This window comes from Delphinapterus leucas, chromosome 2, assembly GCF_059928025.1.
Source record: "Delphinapterus leucas isolate spDelLeu-1000000601 "Yukka" chromosome 2, BTC_Dleu_Yukka2, whole genome shotgun sequence".
NCBI classification, from domain to species: domain Eukaryota; kingdom Metazoa; phylum Chordata; class Mammalia; order Artiodactyla; family Monodontidae; genus Delphinapterus; species Delphinapterus leucas.
The window spans coordinates 18,027,796-18,048,487 of NC_143130.1; the positions used below are offsets into that span (position 1 = coordinate 18,027,796).

General features: G+C 47.5%; 1 protein-coding gene across 17 annotated transcripts in view; it reads right to left on the bottom strand.

Annotated features, from left to right (window-relative positions):
• PARD3 (par-3 family cell polarity regulator) overlaps positions 1-19,885 on the bottom strand; it is a 642,085-nt gene extending 622,200 nt beyond the window's left edge. For 7 of the 17 annotated variants that reach the window (XM_022580411.3, XM_030761778.2, XM_030761782.2 and 4 more), the window contains exon 1: positions 19,427-19,884. In XM_022580411.3, coding sequence (XP_022436119.1) covers positions 19,427-19,546 — 120 coding nt within the window. In that variant the 5' untranslated portion in view covers positions 19,547-19,884. Of the gene's footprint in view, positions 1-19,426 lie in introns of all 17 variants that reach the window. The other 10 variants (XM_022580428.3, XM_022580434.3, XM_089906477.1 and 7 more) reach the window with 3 other exon arrangements.
• Between the last annotated feature and the right edge of the window lie 807 nt (positions 19,886-20,692).

Below are 20,692 nucleotides of genomic sequence, written 5' to 3' on the forward strand. Positions count from 1 at the left end.
GGAACAATCATACATCATGATTTCAACTACTTTTAAAAAGCATCTGTATTTACATACACACACACACATACAGAAATTCAGACTGAAAAGAAATACTCAAATTTTAGATTATTCTGGCGAGACTGTAGGTGACTTATTATGTTCTACAAAATCATCTGTATATTCCAAATTCCCTATAATAAGTATCTATGCTCTTGTAAACAATTAATGCTTAACATTTTTCAAGAAAACATTCATCACACCAGCTCAAACCAGCACCTCTGAGGAAGAATCCTGCGTTCCCAGAGGCTGAACCATGAGCTACAGAGAGATTTCATCTGCAGAGGCAGATTGTCTCCAACACTCTGCAGCTTGGGTTGGGATAAAACGCGTCATATTCCTGGTTAGTTACTGATGAATCTGGAAATTGCCTCGTTTATTAAAGACTTACGTGCTTCCAAAGGCACAGCAACACACTCTGAAGCCTGTAATCTGCTGTGAGCAAGCAGTTTCTAGACTGTAATAGGATTACTTGTGGCGTTCCCATTCAAAGGCCGAAATGCAATAAGATAAATTGTAGAGCGTTTGTTTAAATAAAACACTTGTGCATTGTCTTCCACTTCCTCTGCCAGCACTAGTTCACCAATCAGTCAGATCCCCAAGGAGCCAGGCACGGTAATGATGGGGATGCATAAACAAGGGGGGAAAAGAGGCTGAGATTACTTCACAGGCCAGAGCACAGAGCACCCACGCAGAGGAGCTGAGTGGCAGAGAGGGGCCTCAGAGGCTCCGCCCTGTGCAGAACCAGCGTTCACACAATGCAGCACTTGTACGTAAATGAGAAGTTTGGAAATGAAGCAGGAAAAATCAAGTTATAGCTGAGTTAATACAAACAAACTGAAAAAAAAAAATGAAGCTTTCTGTAAATTGGTTTCTAAATATTCCAGCAATGTACCCTAGTATAAATGGATTTTTAAAGATTTAATGAACCATACAAAAACTGACTGCATTTCTTTTATTCCCTGGGAGACACCAAAAGCCAGCCTAGGACTGTAAACTAAGTCCCGAGTCTTTCAATAGAGCATCAGTGCAGTTACCACCCTCCATCCCAGCCTCCCGCGCGGACACACACACGTGGTGCTCACAGATCCACGGACACCCTTGGACACAGGCCACACACAGACGCACACACTGTGGTTGATAGTTTGAGAGCATCATAAAACAGAAAATCATCCCACTGGGAGAAAGAAAGCAAACTGAGGGCCTAACTCACCTCTAACACGCTCTTCCTCGGTTCAGTTACACAGCACAAAATACAAAACACGATTTTTTTCCTTGATGACCATTCCTAAATCCAGCCACACAGACACTGTCACTCTGCAGTCTCCTGCACCTCTGAGTGAGCAGCTGTCACGCAGGAGACCACCTGCCAGGCCAGAGTACCCTGAGCTCAGCCTGGGCGGCCCTGACACCCCAAACCAACGCCCGCCAAGCCCCTGAGCCCCCGAGCCCACTGCGGGCTGCGCCCCGGAGCAGGGACAGGGGCCGGCACCCTCCTCGGGAAGGTGGGCCAGGAGCCCAGCGGGGCTCCAGCCTTCTCGGGAAGAGACAGGAATGAGGGACGGGTCAGCACATTTCATCCTTCACCTCACCCCGTCAGAGGCCCTCGGCACCTCCCAGGGAGCCAGCACACTGACCTGACCGAGACTCACTCAAGGGCAGCAGATCCAAGCTGCCCTGGGCTACACGTGGACTACTCCTTCACCTCCTGCTTTGGCAGCTTCGTCTAACTGCCCCTGACTCACCATCTAACTGCCCCTGACCCATCCATCATCTAACTGCCCCGACCCATCATCTAGCTAGCTGCCCCTGACCCATCTCTAACAGCCCCCACCCATCATCTAACTGCCCCTGACCCATGGTCTAACTGCCCCGACCCATCATCTAACTGCCCCTGACCCAACACCTAAATATCCCGATCCATCAGGACGGAAGCTCAGCCTCGAGGAAGGTGCCTGTGCACCACTCACTCTGCATGGACCTCCTGCTCTGCCCAACACTAGGCTGAAGAGATCGGTGATGACAGAACGGAGTCCAGAAGATCTTGCCAATTCTCCCAAGTAAGGAAAGATGAACATTTCAAACACCCAGCTCACTCGATTCAAAACTTGTCATTAATACAGCAGCACCTGTTCTCCCACTATCAGTGCTTCACAGACTCCACTCCTCAGAGCAAAGCAAATGCAAAACAACACATCTTAACATTCATTCAGGTTTAATTATCTTAAAAAAAAAAAAAAAAAAGTGGCTCCTTGCTGCCAGAGGAGTATTTCTTAATTAACTCCAGCTTTAGTCATAGTTGCCGTGCAGTTTCCAAGTACCCTGTTTTTCCACAAAGGACACACTTCCCCCTCCTTTATCCACTTTATGGAAAAGTCACCCACCCCCTGGAACGTGCATATCCACCCGTAATCTTTACGGTGACATCTGAGCGCAGTAAATCCAGCGTGTCAAGCCACAGCTGTCAGCAGGGGAGGGCGGACAGCACCACAGATTCCTCGTGGAGATGGGCTGCTGGAACCAGCACCACACTGCAGAAGGAACATGCAAGAAATCCTTCTCGATGGTATCAGCGTATGGTCTCTTAAAAGTGCACCCTCTTCTAATTATTCACAAGTAATAGAACATGTAATAGGGACTTCCCTGGTGGCACAGTGGTTAAGAATCCACCTGCGAATGCAGGGGACATGGGTTCGAGCCCTGGTCTGGGAAGATCCCACATGCCGTGGAGCAACAAAGCCTGTGGACCACAACTACTGAGGCTGCGCTCTAGAGCCCGTGAGCCACAACTACTGAGCCCGCGTGCTGCAACCACTGAAGCCCGCGCGCCTAGAGCCCGTGCTCCACAACAAGAGAAGCCACTGCGATAAGAAGCCCGCGCACCACAATGAAGAGTAGTTCCGGCTCTCTGCAACTACAGAAAGCCCACGCGCAACAAAGAAGACCCAACGCAGCCAAAAATAAATAAATAGATAAATTTATTGTTTTTAATGTAATAACAGTTGAAATTATTGGGGTAACTTCCTTTCAAAAAGAACATGTTTGCATTAGTTACGTTTTATAGCCCTGTAACTCTATGTGTCTATTTTTGGATCTCTCTGGGTTTGGGGATGGGGGGAGGACACCTTTGGGGCCGTGCCTAGGGCCGTGGCAGAGATGACCCCACAGGGCCCGGGCAGTTGCACGTGGTGCCAGGCGAGGAGAGGCCCAGGCCAGGGCAGAGCCTTGATGCTCCCTGGGGGTGTGGGAGGGAGGCTGTCCTGGGGCAACGGGGAGCCCCTAAATCTATCAGAGCAGAAGGGCACAGCTTAGAGCTCTGGCAACAGTACAGAGGAAACAATGGGAGATCCAAGGTGAGAGGGGAAATGAAGGCAAGAGGACTCCAGGCCAGGGAACCGGGAAACAGCACAACTTTGGGGAAACATGAGAGTCCGTTCTGTCATGACGGGCAGAGCGAAGAGAGGTGGTAGGAAGTCAAGGCGAAAGGTAGGCAGGGGGCCGTTTTCAGGCCGATATATGTTGTTTTTACCTGGAAGGCCCTGCTGACCCCATGCACTTCCCTGTGCTGGAGAGTGTTGTGATGAAAGCTGTCCTTGGGGAGTTTCCCTGCTGGGAACATGCAGGGTGGGTCACCGCACATTGGGGGGGGCGGGCATGAACCAGGAGATGCTCTTAACAAGTGGTGGCTGGAGAGCTTTATTCCCAAAGCCTGATACCTATCAATTATATGTAAAGTGTCTCATTTTAAGCAAAACCCAATGAATGTAAGCAATACCACATTTAGATCATTACGGTGGAGCCGCATATTACCCAAAGGTTAGGCACTCAACAGCATGAATAAAGTGAGCTTAACATATGGGTAAACCACCCTTGAAAACTCCATTTAATCACCCATAATCACAAGGAGACGCTCCCACGATGGGAGGACTCAGGAATGGACACCACAGGGGACAAGGGTCTCCCACTTCCAAGGCCACACTCGGTCCACAACACACACTCACGAGGGGGCAGCCACTTTCATCCCATCTACTGTCTGCCTGTCTCTGCTGAGCACAGAGAATTTAACTCATTATGATGAAACACCCCCTTGACGCAACACCCATAAGCTTCCACCCCCAAAAAGTCCACGTTAGAAAAATAACTACCTCTTTTTTAAACATGACACTTTTTGGCAAACAGCATGTAATTCAAAATATTACCAGTTGTTCAAAAGTCAGCCTCCACCATTTTCCAGAATCCTATCTAAGAAAGGTAAACTCATACTCAAGTTCTGATCAGTATGTAGAACACTGGAAGAGCTGCATTCTGAATACTGTTCATTAGCAGACTGATGGAATTACTTCATTTCCTCATTGGCACATGAACTTGAGGGTATCTGGCTAATTTATCTCACAGGACATTCCAGTAAAGGAATCATGAGTGGCCCAGCCACTTTGAACCTCTTAGAGAAGATGCCACATAAACCTAAGGTGTTATTATCATTATCTCCTTCTGCAGTATAGCCTGGAAAAGCCGTCAGGTCTTTGGACTCATGAAGTAGGAACTCCAACTACTTCTTAGGTTTTCAGCCTTGAAGGTTCAGGACATACATTTTATTACTGTGCCCAGATCAAGAAAAAGAGAATTTTAAAACATGCCACAAAACAATAAAAAGACTAAATGTTTGATGTTACATGCAACACACACACACACACACACACCCCTACCCTGACAGCAGAATAAAGATGGTCACAAGTTCACAAGTTCCTGGACACTCCTGGCTTTGAGAAGTGCAGCCAGAATCCCCTGCCCAGGAATCTGGGCTGCTTAGTGACCGGTTTGGCACAGAGAAGACAGGGATAATGATTCTGTGCTGGCATCCAGGTCTAGTTCTTTAGAGAGTGACAGCTTCCTCTCCTGACTCCAAGAGCCCTGAGCCCTCCATGCTAGAGACGAAATGACACGATGCTCTGGTCAACAGTCCCAGCGAACCCCAAGCTTCTACCACCCCCACCAGCACCAGACACGTGAATGCAACCATCTAGGTCCCCCCAGACCAGATCACCTGCCAGCTGAATACCCCTGAGTAACCCCAAGTGAAGCAGAAGAACCATTGGGCTGAGCCCTGCCCAAACCCTGACCCACTAAATCATGAGACGTAATTAGTTGTCGATTGAAGTCGTGAAGTTCTGGGTGGTTTGTTAAGCAGCAATACCTAGACGAACACATTTTCAAGCAACATTTTTACTAACCAACTCTGGCTAAGTGCTATTTGAAACTGCTAAATAAGAAAAACATTCTCACATGGGCACGGCTCCCAGACACATTACGCCTTTAACTAAAGTAATTTCTAACAGGTCTGTAAAATTCAGTACTGGTAAGTTCTTATAGCTGCAGCATCTTTGAAGACAATGTTTTAAATGTTATTACCAAGAACTGCACTTTGCGGCTCTGAAAGCTCCCTTGAGGAAATGATGTCATGTCTTAATCACCTCTTGCCAGTGAGCCCTGTGCTGGGTCTTCCCTGCACCGCAACACGGGAGCTCAGCCCCACGTGCAAATGATCCAAATGAAGGTCGGTTGGCAAATTTCATGTGAAGAATGACAGCTGGGTGCTCCCCTGGTGGCACAGTGGTTAAGAATCCGCCTGCCAATGCAGGAGACACGGGTTCGAGCCCTGGTCCGGGAAGATCCCACATGCCGCGGAGCAACTAACCCTGTGCGCCACAACTACTGAGCCTGTGCTCTGGAGCCTGTGCGCCACAACTACTGAGCCCGCGTGCCTAGAGCCTGTGCTCCACAACAAGAGAAGCCGCCGCAATGAGAAGCCCGTGCACCGCAATGAAGAGTAGCCCCTGCTCGCCGCAACTAGAGCAAGCCTGAGCGCAGCAACGAAGACGCAACACAGCCAAAAATAAATAAATTAATTAAATAAATGTTTTAAAAAAGAAGAATGACAGCTGGTCATCTGTCCTCTTTTCCCTACTTCGAGTAACAGAGGAAACGTATAAAAATGTAGGGTATAACGAGCCCTGATGCCAGGAAAAACAAAAACAATCATGCCGTGTTGAAGTTAATAAAACGGATCCGGGCAGGCACATCCTCTGACCCATGTTCAGGTTCCCGAGGCCTCGGACCAGAGACACGTTTGCCCTCACTCTCTGGTGTGGGGATGGGGACTGTTCGACGGGAATATTCCAACAAGCTGAGCGTGGAAGTGTGTGAGAGGGACGCCCCGCTGGCCTGGTGAAGCATGCCTTCTCTCCTACACAGGAGGCTCAGCCACAAACAAGCTTGAAAAGGAACTCCAGCAAAACGAGCATTCAGTCCACTGCTCACAAGCCTGCTTTACCCCAAACCAAAAATCTTAGTTGCCCTGTCTCTACACATCACAGGCACCCAGAGGACATCATGTGACTCACACCGAAACTCGCATATTTTACTCAATATGACCTTTCCTTTCCCGCCGCATTTCTATCCCACGTACTGTCTTTTTATGGCTCCTCCTGGACCCTTTAACTCATTTATGTTATTAAACTCAGACTAGACATCCATAAGAGTTAACGGCTAAAACCTAAGGAATACATGATACGGGTGCTGTCAACTGTGTCCACAAATAAAACTCAAAAATTAACAGACAGTCATTAAAGTGAGTGACTTCATTTTGAAAAAGAACAGATGCTTGTATACAAATAACTGAATCACTTTGCTGTACACCTGGAAACTAACACAACACTGTTAATCAACTATACTCCAATATAAAATAAAAATGAAAAAAAAAAAAGAAGTGAGTGACTTCAAAAGAAATGAAAATGTACAGATTGGGCCACTGTCACTTAAGTGACCAGCCTGTGAGCACGCTGGCTGATCCTCTCAACTTGTGTTCTGGAAATTTCCACGCACAGCTACAAGGTGGCAGGTTCCAGATCACATAACACAACCCCAAAAGGCCTGGAGGCTGCTCTAAACCAGAGGTTCTCCACCCTGGCGGCACAGAGAACACCCAAGGAGCTTCGTAGCAATATAAGTATCCACCTCGGCCTGGAGATCTGATTCCCGTGGCTCGTGGGGAGCCTGGGCATCTGGTTCTTAAAACCCTGCAGCCAGGGTTGAGGGCAACTGCTCTGGAACCATCTGGGGATCTGGCCAAAATGCAGATTCTGAGAGAGTCTGGGATGGGATCCATGATTCTCTTCTAACAAGCTTCCAAGCAAAGCCAGTGTTGCTGGTCCACAGACCACACCTGAGCAGCAAGGGGCTTTGACATCTCGCCAAGCACACAGGAGCCTCCTTGACTCAACCGACTCTGTCATCCTGAAGGCGCACTTCTTCCTTAAGCGCATGAGCCACTCAAGGAAACCCAGGTCAGAAAACAACCTGTCTTCTCTGATGGGCACTGTTTACTCTTTCTTCTGGGACAGCACTGACTCTCCAGCCAGAGAGGTCACATCAGATGTACAATTTTTTGCCAATTTCTTAATCCGTTTTAGCCCAAGCGTCCTCACCCGTAAACTCGGAGTCGCATCACTACCACTCCAAGGGATTAAGGAATACACTGGGAGCACGAGCCCAGCACTTAGGGCCTGATGCACAAAATATCCCAAAGTGCTAACCATGACTCTTGATAATAAGGGCATCACTGCTTCTGTTTCCTGATAGAACCAGGACCATTGTGTCCTGGTTCCCCTCCTGCCCGTCGGAAACTCCTCAGTGAATTAGGACGGCGAAGACGTGATGGGGATCACTGTTAAAGGTACTTTCTCAGCAGCTCTCCAACCTGATAGGCAGATAAATAATGCCCTTGATACAGCATCTCTTGTGCAAGAGCTTTCGATCATCCATCCTGACCTAAAAAGCTTATTGACACCAAAAGCAAAGACTGACCTGAAAATACTACTCCCCTGAATCTACAGAGAAAGCAGCCTCCCTCCTCGTAGGTGGAAAAACAGCCAAGGACCAAAAACTCCTCTGCTTTAGATTAAAATCCCACGCCAACCACCTATCAAAGCAGATCTGTCTAAAATTCTCCCAGGTAAAAGAGTAAAACTTAAATGTTCTCAGCAAGCATAAAGAAAGAAATATGCGAGGTGATGGATGTGTTAGTTAACTCGATGGCGGGGAAAGTCTGCACAACGTATACATGTATCAAATCATGGTATACGCTTTAAATATGCTACAATTTTACTTGTCAATTATACTTCAATAAAGCTGGCGGGGGGGGGGGGACTCTCCCAGAGTTACCTCTCTACAGTTTTGTTATAAAATGCTGGGGTATTCTGGAAAGGTTTTGAAAGCACCATTCATCACTTTCATTACAAAGCACAAAAACACAGGAAATTGTGAATGGAAAAGATATGTATAAATTCCAATCTCCCGTGCCGCTGTATCTGTTTTTCATGTCCTGTATTTGAAACAAAAGCTTTGGATTTCAAATGCACTCACATGACACGGTGTTTACAAACAAATACGGGAAGGGATCAAAGTCGAAATATGGATGTTGCACAACTAGATAAGCTTTATGGTTTTAATCACTACCTAGCAACTTCCCTAAGAACATATGCAGAGAGGGAGGAAGCATTCCTTTAATTAATGAGAGGCTTAAAGTCCTCAGAGAGGAAGACGACTCTCAATATTGTGGTGGGGAAGAGGTATATGAGAAGAGGTGGTCCCCTTGAGCACAAAGCCACCTGAGTTGTGATGACTTGGCAAGACTGACAGAGTAGTACGGCCACACCCAGAGCAAGCCTCCCGGATACCACTCCTGGGTTCAGGATGATAAATAGGTCAATTCTCCTTGGGTGAAGTCTTCAGGTGACTGGCACTGGGTGCCTTTAGCTGAACTAAGGTATTACAGGTCGCATCAATCTGCCAACCCTTACAACTACCTACCCAAGCAAAAGATGCTCTGTGTTCACTGACTGCTGATGTAGTTGCCCAGAATCACCATCTTAAAGATCCAGAGGAGTAAAGAAGTGTTATCCATTTATCTTTGTTATCCAAAGAAGTGGGCACGTGAATTATAGAGGCCTATATAATAAAGGATTAGAGGGGTCAAAAAATGTCAACTTTCAGGTGGTGGTGTGATGAATTGGGAGATTGGGATTGACATATATACACTAATATGTATAAAATGGATAACTAATAAGAACCTGCTGTATAAAAAAATAAATTAAATTAAATTTTTAAAAAAATGTCGGCTTTCCCATTTTATTTTATAACTCAGATGAGCTCCAGGGTATTCTCAGAACTACAACTAGTAATTAAAAGCTAAAGGTCTTTAAAACATCTGTACATTTTATAAATATCAATAGTATTTACAATTTCTAGTTTTACTCTTTCCAAGTTTCAAAACATTTTTTAATGGAAAAATATGTAACCAATGCCTTTTAAAATATTGTAAATACAGCAAAGAAATTTTCCATAATCTCCATTCATCTAGCAGTATGGCAGCCACAATTATTTTAGAAAATAACAAGGGCTAGTAGTAGAAAAAGCAACACAGTTAAGATAGACAAACACACTTCTTGATCTGTGAAAGAATCAGCTTTAACTACTGGGTTATCAGAGCATTCTTTTTCCCTATTTCCAATTGATTTATTAATAAATACTAAAACTGGAATTTCTCTAGTACTTTTATGAAGAAAGTAGTAACTCTTTAACAAATCTTGAAAAATGACAACTGGCATCATACATCAAATAAAAATCAAGTTTGACTTTATGAATTAGCCATTAAAAGTGTGCCTAATCTATGTGTAAAACTTGAGACAAAGAAAAAGATCTAAAATTGACTAAGAGTCTATAATATGGCAGGGGGAGTATCTACATTAAATCCCTTGATCTTCATTACTGCCAACAAAAGAAAACATTCCCAAATTACAGATGAGAAAATTAAGGCTCACAGAGCTGGTGGGACTTGCCAAAGTTCAAAACTACTGTGGCCAAAACCAAAAACTAGAAAAGCTCTTCCACTATGGACATCTCTGGAGCATCTAAATCGATGTCACTGGGATTTTATTCCTCAAGCTGCAGAAGAAAGTTTTCGAGACTTTTTTAAGGGAGAACTTTTTTTAACCAAACATTCAATTTCCCACATCTAGAGCAATTCTAAGGAGGATGAGAAGAAACAATTTAGAAGCATTTACTCAAGTGAGCCTTAGTCACTGGCAACCGTTCTTAGCAAAAACGAAAGAACAGTACAGTTCACCTTTACTCCGCTTTACTTCCTACAATGCTTTTTTACATTCTCTCTTCATACCCTCACAGCAATCCCATGAAGCACGTGGTATTAGAAGCCAAGGATCCTGGGCTTACAGAAGTTGCCGTTCTGGCTCTCAGACACACAAATGATGCAATCTGCTCTTCTGAATCCTGGCCCAGAGTGTGTCACACTGATGTGCCTGCCTCCTAGGAGGAGAAAAACACCCGCCACCAAACTTTCCACTTCCAGCTAATTGTGTTTTTGCAAACAGCTATGTTTTTAACAAGTGGGTCATAAAATACAAAAGATAAAACTGACTCCACCATAAAAAGTTCAGGGTTTTATCAGCTTTCCAGGTTTCCTTGGAAAAAATATCCCTGATAGTATGTGCCTTCATAGTTGAAAATATGCCTCATTTCATATTCCTCAGGCAGTACAAATGCTGAAACGCCACCATCTTCCAGATGCAGTTGTCTAAAGAGTTATCAATCCAAATGAGGCATTTTCACTTAGAGATCCTCTTGATTTGTCTGAAAGGTTTTTTCCAGATCTCTAACAAAGTGGTAAAGATTCCAAATCCTACACTCAACTTTCATGGATTTGTGATTAGTCATATCCTGTGCGGTGGTACACCAGGAACCAATATCCTGCACATTCCACCTCCTTCTTCTGCAGGTGCTGCTGGCTGGGATGAGAGAATCTCAGGTTAGAGTATAACCCTGCTGGGCAGGAACCTGGCTAACTATTATTCACATATGACTTTGCACACTGGATTTCAGAATTACAAATGATACATCTTAAATGCCTTTATGTGGTCACTGGGAAATGGCTTTTTAATTCTGGATTCAATATTAGATTTAGAAAAAGATTAAAACACGAACATGAAAAAACTTTCCCAGTTTTTACTGTATACTTAAAAGAACTAGAACAAAAACACCCATTCTCATATCAACCACTTACACAGAAATGGCACTCTCTTTTTTGTGTTTTTCACCTGTTAATACCACATATTTTCAGTATTCAGCAATTTTAGGTTTTTGATATACAGTGACTTGTTTTCTGAAATAAACACTGAGAAGGAAACATTGATTTTTATTGTAGAATATCTCAAAGAGGCCTTTTCAGAAACAGAAACCCTATCATACAGGAATGTAATACAATAACAAGAAAAACTATACACCAGAAAAAAATAAATCTGGGTTCCAAAAACTTAAGTCTTACTGTTTCTGTATATTAAAGAACATTAAAAGTGGGAATAATATTGACCTGTCATCTCTAAAACCACTTAAATTTATACCACCATAGAAATACCATTTAGAACCATGCAGAAGCATACATTTAATTTCACTTCACAAAATGAATAGTCTTATTAAGTTACCTCTGACCATGTAATTTTATTTTAAAAGATACTTATCTTGGGACAGTAAGGAATTCTGAGGGACAGTCCAGGCGAAATACATACTAACTTTCAAACAGTATATGTTTGGCCTGGGGGCCAAGCCCATCATTTCAAAGTAAGGGAAGCAAAACATTCTCACAGGGAGGGTGGATGGAGTAGAGATCTACCCTGTCTGCGCCTCTGAAAAGCCACTGCACACCACTCATGCCTCATGGTCCCACAGGCAGACAACCAACCACGCAGACTCGGGGTGGCTGTCACCGGGAAACAGACATCAGAGCCCAGCCCAGAACTTCTGAATATGAGAAGATGAAGATGGGAAAACTGGCGCTCACAGAGCTTGTGAGATTTGCCAAAGCTCCAAACTACTGTCCCAAACCAAAATCTGGAGAAGCTCTTCCACAATGGACATCTTAGGGCATACGAACCAACGGCCAGGGCAGCTGGGGAGCTGGGGAGGAAGGAATCTCTGGCCGAGGGAGAACAAGGCAGAACAGGTGAACGGTTAGTTGGTGAAGCCTTTAAAGGGGGGACCAGGGGACTCGGAGCCTCAGCAGTCGGGGGCTTAGCAGACAGCACCAGGAGAGAGTAGGCAGGCTTGAGAAAGCAGGTTCACACATTGTATGGAAAACTCCTAAAAATAGCCAGTCTTCATTTGAGGTTTTTGAGTATCTCTGACACAGAAAAACACAGAAAACTCCCATGTTTTATGGGACCCTCAGAACTATAAAATACATAAAAATGGAGCTTTGTTCATAGTGGCTTACGTAGTCTATTTTTTTAACATCTTTACTGAGACACAACAGTATTCCATAAAATTCACCCATTTAAAGTGTACAATTCAATGATGTTTAGTATATTCACAGAGGCATACAACCATTACCACTATCTAAATTTAGAACATTTTCATCACCCCAAAGACCAACCCCAGCCCCATAAAGAGTCACTCACCATTACCCTCAACCCCCAAGCGCTGGCGACCACTACTCTACTTTCTCTATCTATAGATTTGCCTACTTTGGTCATTTCGTATATATGGACTCATACAATATGCGGGTCTTTATAACTGGCTTCCTTCACATAGAATAATGTTTGCAAGGTGCATCTACAGCGAGGCATGTATCCTAACTTCATTTTTACGGCTTAATAATATTCTAATGTATGGATATACCACATTTTGTTCAGTTGAACACTTGGCTTGTTCTGCTTTTTGTCTGTTACGAATAATGTTGCCATGAACATTCATGTACGTGTTTTTTGTGTAGACATGTGTTTTCATTTCTCGTGTGTGTATGTGTGTATGAGCTATTTCTGAGAGAAAAAAATTAAATAATTCACGTTTCAAGTCACTTGGAATGAAGCTGGAACTTTTATTTCTAAGTTCCAACATGAGTTGATGAAGGAAAAAAGAATAAACACAAGTAATATTTAACGAGAAGAACCACATAAAGATGGCAGGTCAGACACAGGAAGACACAGAGCCATGAAGGAAAGGCATTTTTACATAATCCTTCCAAATGGAAAAAATTTTCAACAGGATAAAATAATGACTAAAAGACAAAAAATAATCACCTTTCTACTATGTTCACAGAACTCTGCATTTCTTTTCATAAAGATTTTTCTATTTTCCATGTAAAACAGAAAAGATACCAAAAATCGGTAAAATGTATAAATTTCCTGAGCCCCTGCTCTACTGCCATTGACCTTGGTGGCAGCTAGGACTGCTGCGTGAGTGGCCGAGCAGGAGGAAAGCCCCCTGTGTGGGCCTAGCCACCCACCTCCAGCCCGTGGAAAAGCACCTCCACTTGTGGAAAGCACCTTCCTGGACCAATCGTACATATTTCTTTCCACCTTTGAGAAAATGCAGAAGGCTCTGTTCATCTTTCAAGTGTTTGCCATCACCCGCCTGCATCCAACTCTACAGGGAGGTACAAGCCTCAAAGGACAGGTGGAGATTCTGTGCAAATGGGGCTTTGAACCTTACCTCCGCACCCAATTCACCAGCATTCACCGTGAGCCAAGAAGCACCTCCCATCGCCAGACTCTCCCTGTGAATCTCAGATCCTAAACATTTCTGTTTACTCCTGGAACTTACCCATGGGTCCCAACTGACAGTTTTAGAAGCGCCAGACCCAGCATAGGTGTGTTTCGGGGCCAGATTCCCGCACTGCCCTGGCCACCTGCCTTGAACCGGGCCCAATGCAAACCCCAGGACCATCGCTCTGCTCAGTCTGAAAAAGGGACCAAACTCCCTTGAAAACAGCCGACACAAAAGAATAACTTTCAGATACTCCAAAATCACACTAAATCTGAGTTTCAATTACAATCTCTTTGTGCTAATATGCCAAACATACCAGACCTTAAAGTCCTTAAAATTACACTGTCTCCGAAGCAAAAGTGCACTTTTTGTGTGAGAATACGTGCCGTGTATTTGTTCTCAACTTCGTATCTACTCAACTTGTAAGATGACTACACGGCAGATACTAGCCATACAGGTAAGACCGAGGCAGGGCCATCACCTTCAAGCACCTCACCTGGAGGAGAAGGGGCACAGTTCTGTTCCGAAACAAACACACCGAAGCACCCACAGCAAAGCACGTTCCTCCAGGTCAGTGCAGGAAGCTCCTGAGACAAGTGCCCAGCAGGGAGAACCTCAGGCCGCCTTGGGATGCAGGGCCAGCCTGAACTGAGCTGAGGCTCCAGGGATGAGTAGACAGGAAGTGAGCAAATGGTCCAGGTGGGAGAAACAGAAAATGCCAGAGCAAAGGCAGGAAAGTGCAAGCAAGGCCAAGTGAGTAGGGGTGGGGTAGGGGGTCTGGGGAGGGAGAGGCTGGAGGCATGAGGGGTCCTGCAAGGGACAGGCCCTGCTGCGGCGGCAGAACTTGGCCTCTGGGGAAAGCGGGTGTGGAGGCCCTTAAGCAGAAGAGTACACGGAGAGTTGCATTTTAGAAAGATCAGCCTTTCAGACATGTTTGTTTATTTTTTCCTTTCTGAAAGGAAAGACGGGAGGATGTTAATGAAATAATAAGATTTATTTCGTTTCACTATTCAAAAATATGGTCATTCAAATTCTGCAACAATCTATATTTTCCTAAAAGTTTCAATAAGCTCGTGAATGTGTAACAACATGCAGTCATCCATCTGTTCACGAGAAATCTCACACCAACCACAAGGTTTGTCATAAAAACCAAGATTTACACGATTTTAGTAATCAACAGTCCTCCTCCCCCCCAAAAAAAGGAAAGCACATTTTCAAAAGTTACTGCCCATAAATTTGTTATTTTTTTTTAATAACAACAAATTGCTATTAAGTAACTCTCACATAACTCTTCCATGCTCAAGGGACAGAAGCAGTGGCCCCAAAACCACAGGCCCAGAAAGCAACCTAGGGTAAAGCCAATATCCACAACTTTTACGTTCCCTGCCTCATACACACACACACACACACACACACACACACAAATTTGCTCCTCTGATTGTGGCGCTGCTTAGGCAAATATTACCATTTCTACCTATTCTTTAATTAAATTTCACACTTTCTTCTTAAGCAAAGAGGAAAAACCCAGACAGGAAGAGCAGACTGCTTGGGAAAGCCTCGCAGGCAGTAAAACCATCCACCCAGTAAAACCCATTAGGGATCCAGAGGCAGTGCTGAGGAGCTTCCCGTTCACCATCCCCTCGGTACTCCCGGGAACCCTGCAAGGGAGTAACCCGGTTTAGAGGGGAGGAAATGAGGCTCTGCAGGGTTGGTGTGCCCAAGGTTCAACGGTGAAAACAGCCAGGTCTCCAAACCCAATCCAAAGCTCCCCCTGCCAGAAGAGGGCTATGGGCGGCATAGCTGCCTCTCAGCTAAGAGGCTCCAGCCGCCCCCCACCCTCACTTCTGCCTTTAGCCCGTCTTCCCTCCACTACTCAGCAATCAGCAGTGTTTCTGTGGATGGATGCAATCCTGGTGGTCCTCCCAGAGGGGCGCTCGTCCTGCCCAAACACCCCAGTCCTCCATCAGGGACCATGAGACTGCAGGAAGTTACAGTGTCTTGCCCCAGCATCCGCAGTCCTCCTCAGCTTGGTCCTGCCCCACCATCCGACAGGAAGGCAGCACAGGAGCCAAACTAGCCCTGATGCTCACCTGCAACGCCTCTCTCCCACCTCTCAGAATGGCAGCAACTCTCCAGATTCACGCAGCTGGACCCTACCGAAGCCCTACAGACTGGGCCACCTGGGCCAGGCAGGTGCTTCTGGAGGTCACCCCACTAACCAGTTAGGAAGCACTGTCCTAAATCCAAGCCAGCCTTCCCACTTACTAAGCCCAAGGCAAACCCCCCAGGCCATAATGACCACTCCCATCTCCGAAATCCAGAAGCAACTACTGTCTGTATGTACCACCCCGTTGCTAATTAATGCCATTGCCTACTGTTATTTATAGTTTAATACATTCACCGTCTCCCAGGTTACATTCTTCTGCAGTGCAAGAATTTAGCCTTACATTTCTTCATAGAGCATGACATTTTGCATACAGTAGCCCTTCAACAAATTAACAATTTAAAAAAAAAAAAAAAAAAGCATGGAGATTTTCTTATCTTTCTCCTAAGCAGAGCTGGGATGCACAGCAGGAAAAATGGGAAATCTCAGAGCCAGCCCCAATCCACTCAGAATTAAGAAGGAGCCGGCAAAGCCCTGAGAAGCCAGGTCACCACACTACAGAGTCCCAGCAGTTGGTGCTCTGCACCCTGTGTCCATTGGGGATCATGGATGAGTCAGGCCACAGGTAGGAGGAGAAGGGTCACATACACAGAAAGTCCATGTAACACGGTCCTCAGTGTCTACCAGAGCACCCTCCTTAGAGACGGTCTGGATGAGGATGGGTGGATGGAGAACAGCCAAAGCATTTTCACCCATCAGTGATCATAAACAGAAAACTATTTTTTCACTGGAGAAAAAATAAATGCTATGAATAAGTGTAAGCCTTCAAAATCTGCTTATTGAGGACATTTCTGATATTAAGTCATGCCACTCCACTGCCCAGAAAAACTGATCTGCTTAACCTGAAGGCAGCTCAAGTATAACGCCAAAAAATTAGCCCCATCACACCACAAAACGCTCTCTGCAGGGAAAGTCTTAGTGGCTTGGGATCTTTCTTTCTCTTTCCTTTTTCTTTTCTTCTTCTTTTTTTCTTTTTCCAGCTTATCTGGTTTTTATACAAAGCCATAAACATGATCTCCCCCCATTTTTCCCCACCAGATGGGAGTTCATCATGGCACATGTCACCTAGCAACCAAACACCACTCTACAGCTACCCAGTTACCCAATTCTTCATACAAAATTTATCTTGTTCTATTCAACAGTAAGGGGTAAGGAAGAGATAAGAGAATAAAAGTTAAAACAAGTGTTAATAAGTGTTTGCTTCATAATCATTTTAAACAGGGTGGGAGAAATGGGAAGAGTGACTAAAGTTTAATCTTAGCCATTACCTAATAATTTAAGAGGAAAAAATACAAATGGACCTGGAATAAACTCCAGCTCTTGCCACAGTTGAGAGTCAACAGTCTTGTGATCCAATGACTGAACTCTGTAGACCACAAAGTCCATTTTAAAACTTACCTGCTGAACTGTGAGTTGCACTTAAAGAGAACTTAAATAATTTTGGAAACCCCTGAATCATCATCTCTGAGTCATTTATCTCCAACTCCAACAATACCACCACTCTCTGAGAATCACCCTTCCTTCCTTCCTTCTCCACCAGAAAAAGCAATCAATCTCATGCGCGCCCTTCCCAACTCAGCTGTCGCGCTCCTCTTGGGGTGCCTTCCCAGGCACGCCGCAAAAACCTGCGCTTCCTTTCCTGCTCCCCAGTCACTGTGAAACCACCACCACTGATACCTAGAAACAAAGTCCAGATCTCTCAGCGATACCTCTCAACTCCATCTAGAAGACACCCCAGAGGCCTGTCTTCTCCCCACTGCACCACGAAGTCCAAAGGCTGGCCGCCCTCACTTGGAGGACTGTGCAGCCCCTTTCCTAGACTCTCACAGTCCAATTTCCACAAGCAGCCAGTGGGTCCCGCAGGTGTCCAGCACCCAGAACAATGCCTTGGACATGGCAAACGCTTAAGAATTTCTGTGGAACATACAAATGACTCAAACAACTACATTTGTATCTCCCAAACAAGCTGTTCGACCAACATGCATCGTGTGCATAATGAAATATGACTAATTTTAAGCATGTAAATGTTTAAGCATGTAAATGACTAATTTTAAGCATGTAAATTTTAAATTAAGCATGTAAGCAAAGAAATGTCGATCATCCCTCCCTACTCAGGAACCTGGACACACTGCAGAGTATATATTACTGTATTTCTCTTTCCTTGCATGATTTATTTTGTTGGTTTCCTGAGTACATATGCAACCTGACTTATTGATATAGAACATTTAGATCACAAACTGTCATTCATAAACAGTGCTTTAAAATGCTAAACATGGGTTTAGAGGGGTTTTCCCCCTTGACAGTGGTTCAAGATAAACAGGTGCCCAATTTCCACTAATTTTATTTGATTTTCAATGAGTTCAACCAACTGTAAAGAACATTTTAGAGCCGTTAAGTAAAGTCAACATCTTCCATCATTGTGTCAGGTTCTTAAACGTTCCCAAGATTATCTTTAAAAGGCCAAATTTATGCTATTTTTCTCTATACTAAAAACAACAGTGTAAAAAGTATTTTTCCCCTCTTAATTTCTGAGACTTTGGAGAATGCCACCCCAGCACCCTGTCTACACTCAAGCAGGCTTGCTAAAGCCACCGTCCCTCTCACCTGCGACCCCCCAAACCCACAGGACGCAAACCACTCCAAGATCGGGGACAAAAAGGAAATTTTGAAAGTGAACATGCTTTCCACCAAACGTTACTCTGCCGCAAAGGAAATATCCTCAGGTGCTGAGGAGAAACTTGGGAGGCGTGGGCTGTTGTCAAACAGACACAGACGATAAAACAATTTAACAAGATGCCTTTTCACTTCTGACACATTGTACAGGAATGCAGTGAAGTGGAGACAATGTTATCACTCCACGGGTAAAAAGGGAAAGCTACTCAACTCCAGGCCCGGGCCGCGCGCGGCCCCGGCTCCACATGGAGCTCGTGGCAGACAGGTCAACGGCGACGTGCCTGCAGGAAAACTCGATATTCGGTGACCGATTTCGGGGCTGTGCTCCTTCAAGGAGCCGTGCTCCGTTGCCTCTCGGTCACCGAGGTGCTGGGCTCCAGCGACGATCGCGAGCCAGTGGGAGCGGGTCGGTCTCCGCGCCGCGCCCTCATCCGCCCGGGACCCCCGCCTGGCACGCACAAGGAGCTCTCACTGCCCGGCGGGGGCCCAGAGGCACAAGTCAGCCAGCCACTCTCGCAGCGCGCGGAGCGAACTCTGCTCCACCAGGAAAGTTCCCTCGCCCGGCCTCCGCCCGCGGGCCTGGGCGAGGAGCCGGGGCCGCAGCCCGCGGCCGGGAACAGGCGTCCGGCCCGGCTCCGCGCGCCCCGGCGCGGCTCGGGCTCGGCTCCCGGGAGACTCGGGGCGCCGGCGGCCGGGACCCGAGGGAGAGGCAGGGGCCGGGGCCCCGGGCCCGGGCGCGCGGAAGTTTACGGCCCGCAGCCAGAGCGGGGGGCGCAGGCCGGGCCGGCCGCGGCGCGCTCCCTTTCCCCGCCTCCGCCTCCTCCTCCCCTTCCAGGAAGCGCCATATTGATCCCGGCGCCTTCCCTCCTCCCGCTCCTCCGCCCCTCCTCCGCCCCCCCGGGCCGCCCGCCCCCTCCTGCGCCCCCGGCCCCTCACCTTGGCGATGGCCTTCCGGTAGCGGGTCACCGCTTGCTGGATGAGGCTGAAAACTTTCATGTGGCCGTCCCCGCACGGCACGACCACCCGGGTCCTTCCGAAACACACGGTCACTTTCATGCCGCCGCCGCCGCCGCCGCGGGCCGGCCCACGCCCCTCAGTGACCGCGGCCGGAGAGGCCGGAGCGCCCCGGGCCGGGGCGGCTGTACGTGGGGCGCGGGGCGCGGCGCGGGCGCGAGGCTAGGGGCCGAGGCCGGGGACCAGATCGGCTCGCATGCCCGGCCCGCCGCCCTCGCCTCGCCTCGCCTGGCCCGGGGCTCGCCCGCCTGTGCCCGCGCGGCGCCGCAGCCTCCGGCCACCTGTTCGGCGTGTCGTCGCGCTCGGCAGCGGGGCAGTGTGGCGCTGGCGCGGCGCTCGCTCCGGGCCGCGGGGGAGGGGACGGCGGCAAGGGGAGGGACGGGGAGGAGGCGCGGGGAGGGGAGAGGAGGGGAGGGACGCAGAGGGGAGGGGAGGAGAGCGGAGGGGAGGGGCGCGGAGGGGAGGGGAGGGGAGCGGACAAGAGAGGAGGGGAGGGGAGGGGCGCGGACGGCAGGCGAGCGGACAAGAGGAGAGGGGAGGGGAGGGGCGCGGCCGGCCCACAACACTGTGCACACGCGGCGACCTGGCGCGGGGCGCGGGGCGGAGCGCTCGGCCCTCCCTCCGCCCGCTGCCTGCCAGCCCGCCGACCCCCAGCCAGGGCGCCGCAGCCCCCGACCTCCCGCAGCCTCTCTGGAGCCCCCCCTCCTTTGTCGCTGTGAACCCCCCTCCTCGGGCTGTAGGGGCCCAGGCGGAACCGTGGCAGACGCCTCGCGCCCCGGAGGGCTGGGTGCTCCCGCCCTGTTCCCCCCGCTCCCGCCCCCGGAGGCCAGCCTACGTGTTACCAGCAGACACGAGGGGGCTGCTCTGCGGGGAGGCCTTTCTCCCGAGGCCACTACTGACCTTGAAGCTCCTGTGACCCCGGGTGACCCACCCGCTTCAACGCGTGCAGCTCAAACATCAGCAACTCATATCGTTTTATTTCTTAAAATTCTGCAACCCAAGCAATCTTAACGCAAAGTTATGAACAATACACTGAGAAGGCCGGCGCTGAACGCTGCCACCTCAGCCGCGGAGAGGAAAGCAACTCCGCAAGGAGTTACCTGCATGAGGACAGGCGACAGTTTAGAGGAACGGAGACCAAGTCAAGAAAAGTAACTGACGCTCCTCTGTCTCAGGGCAGGAATCTTG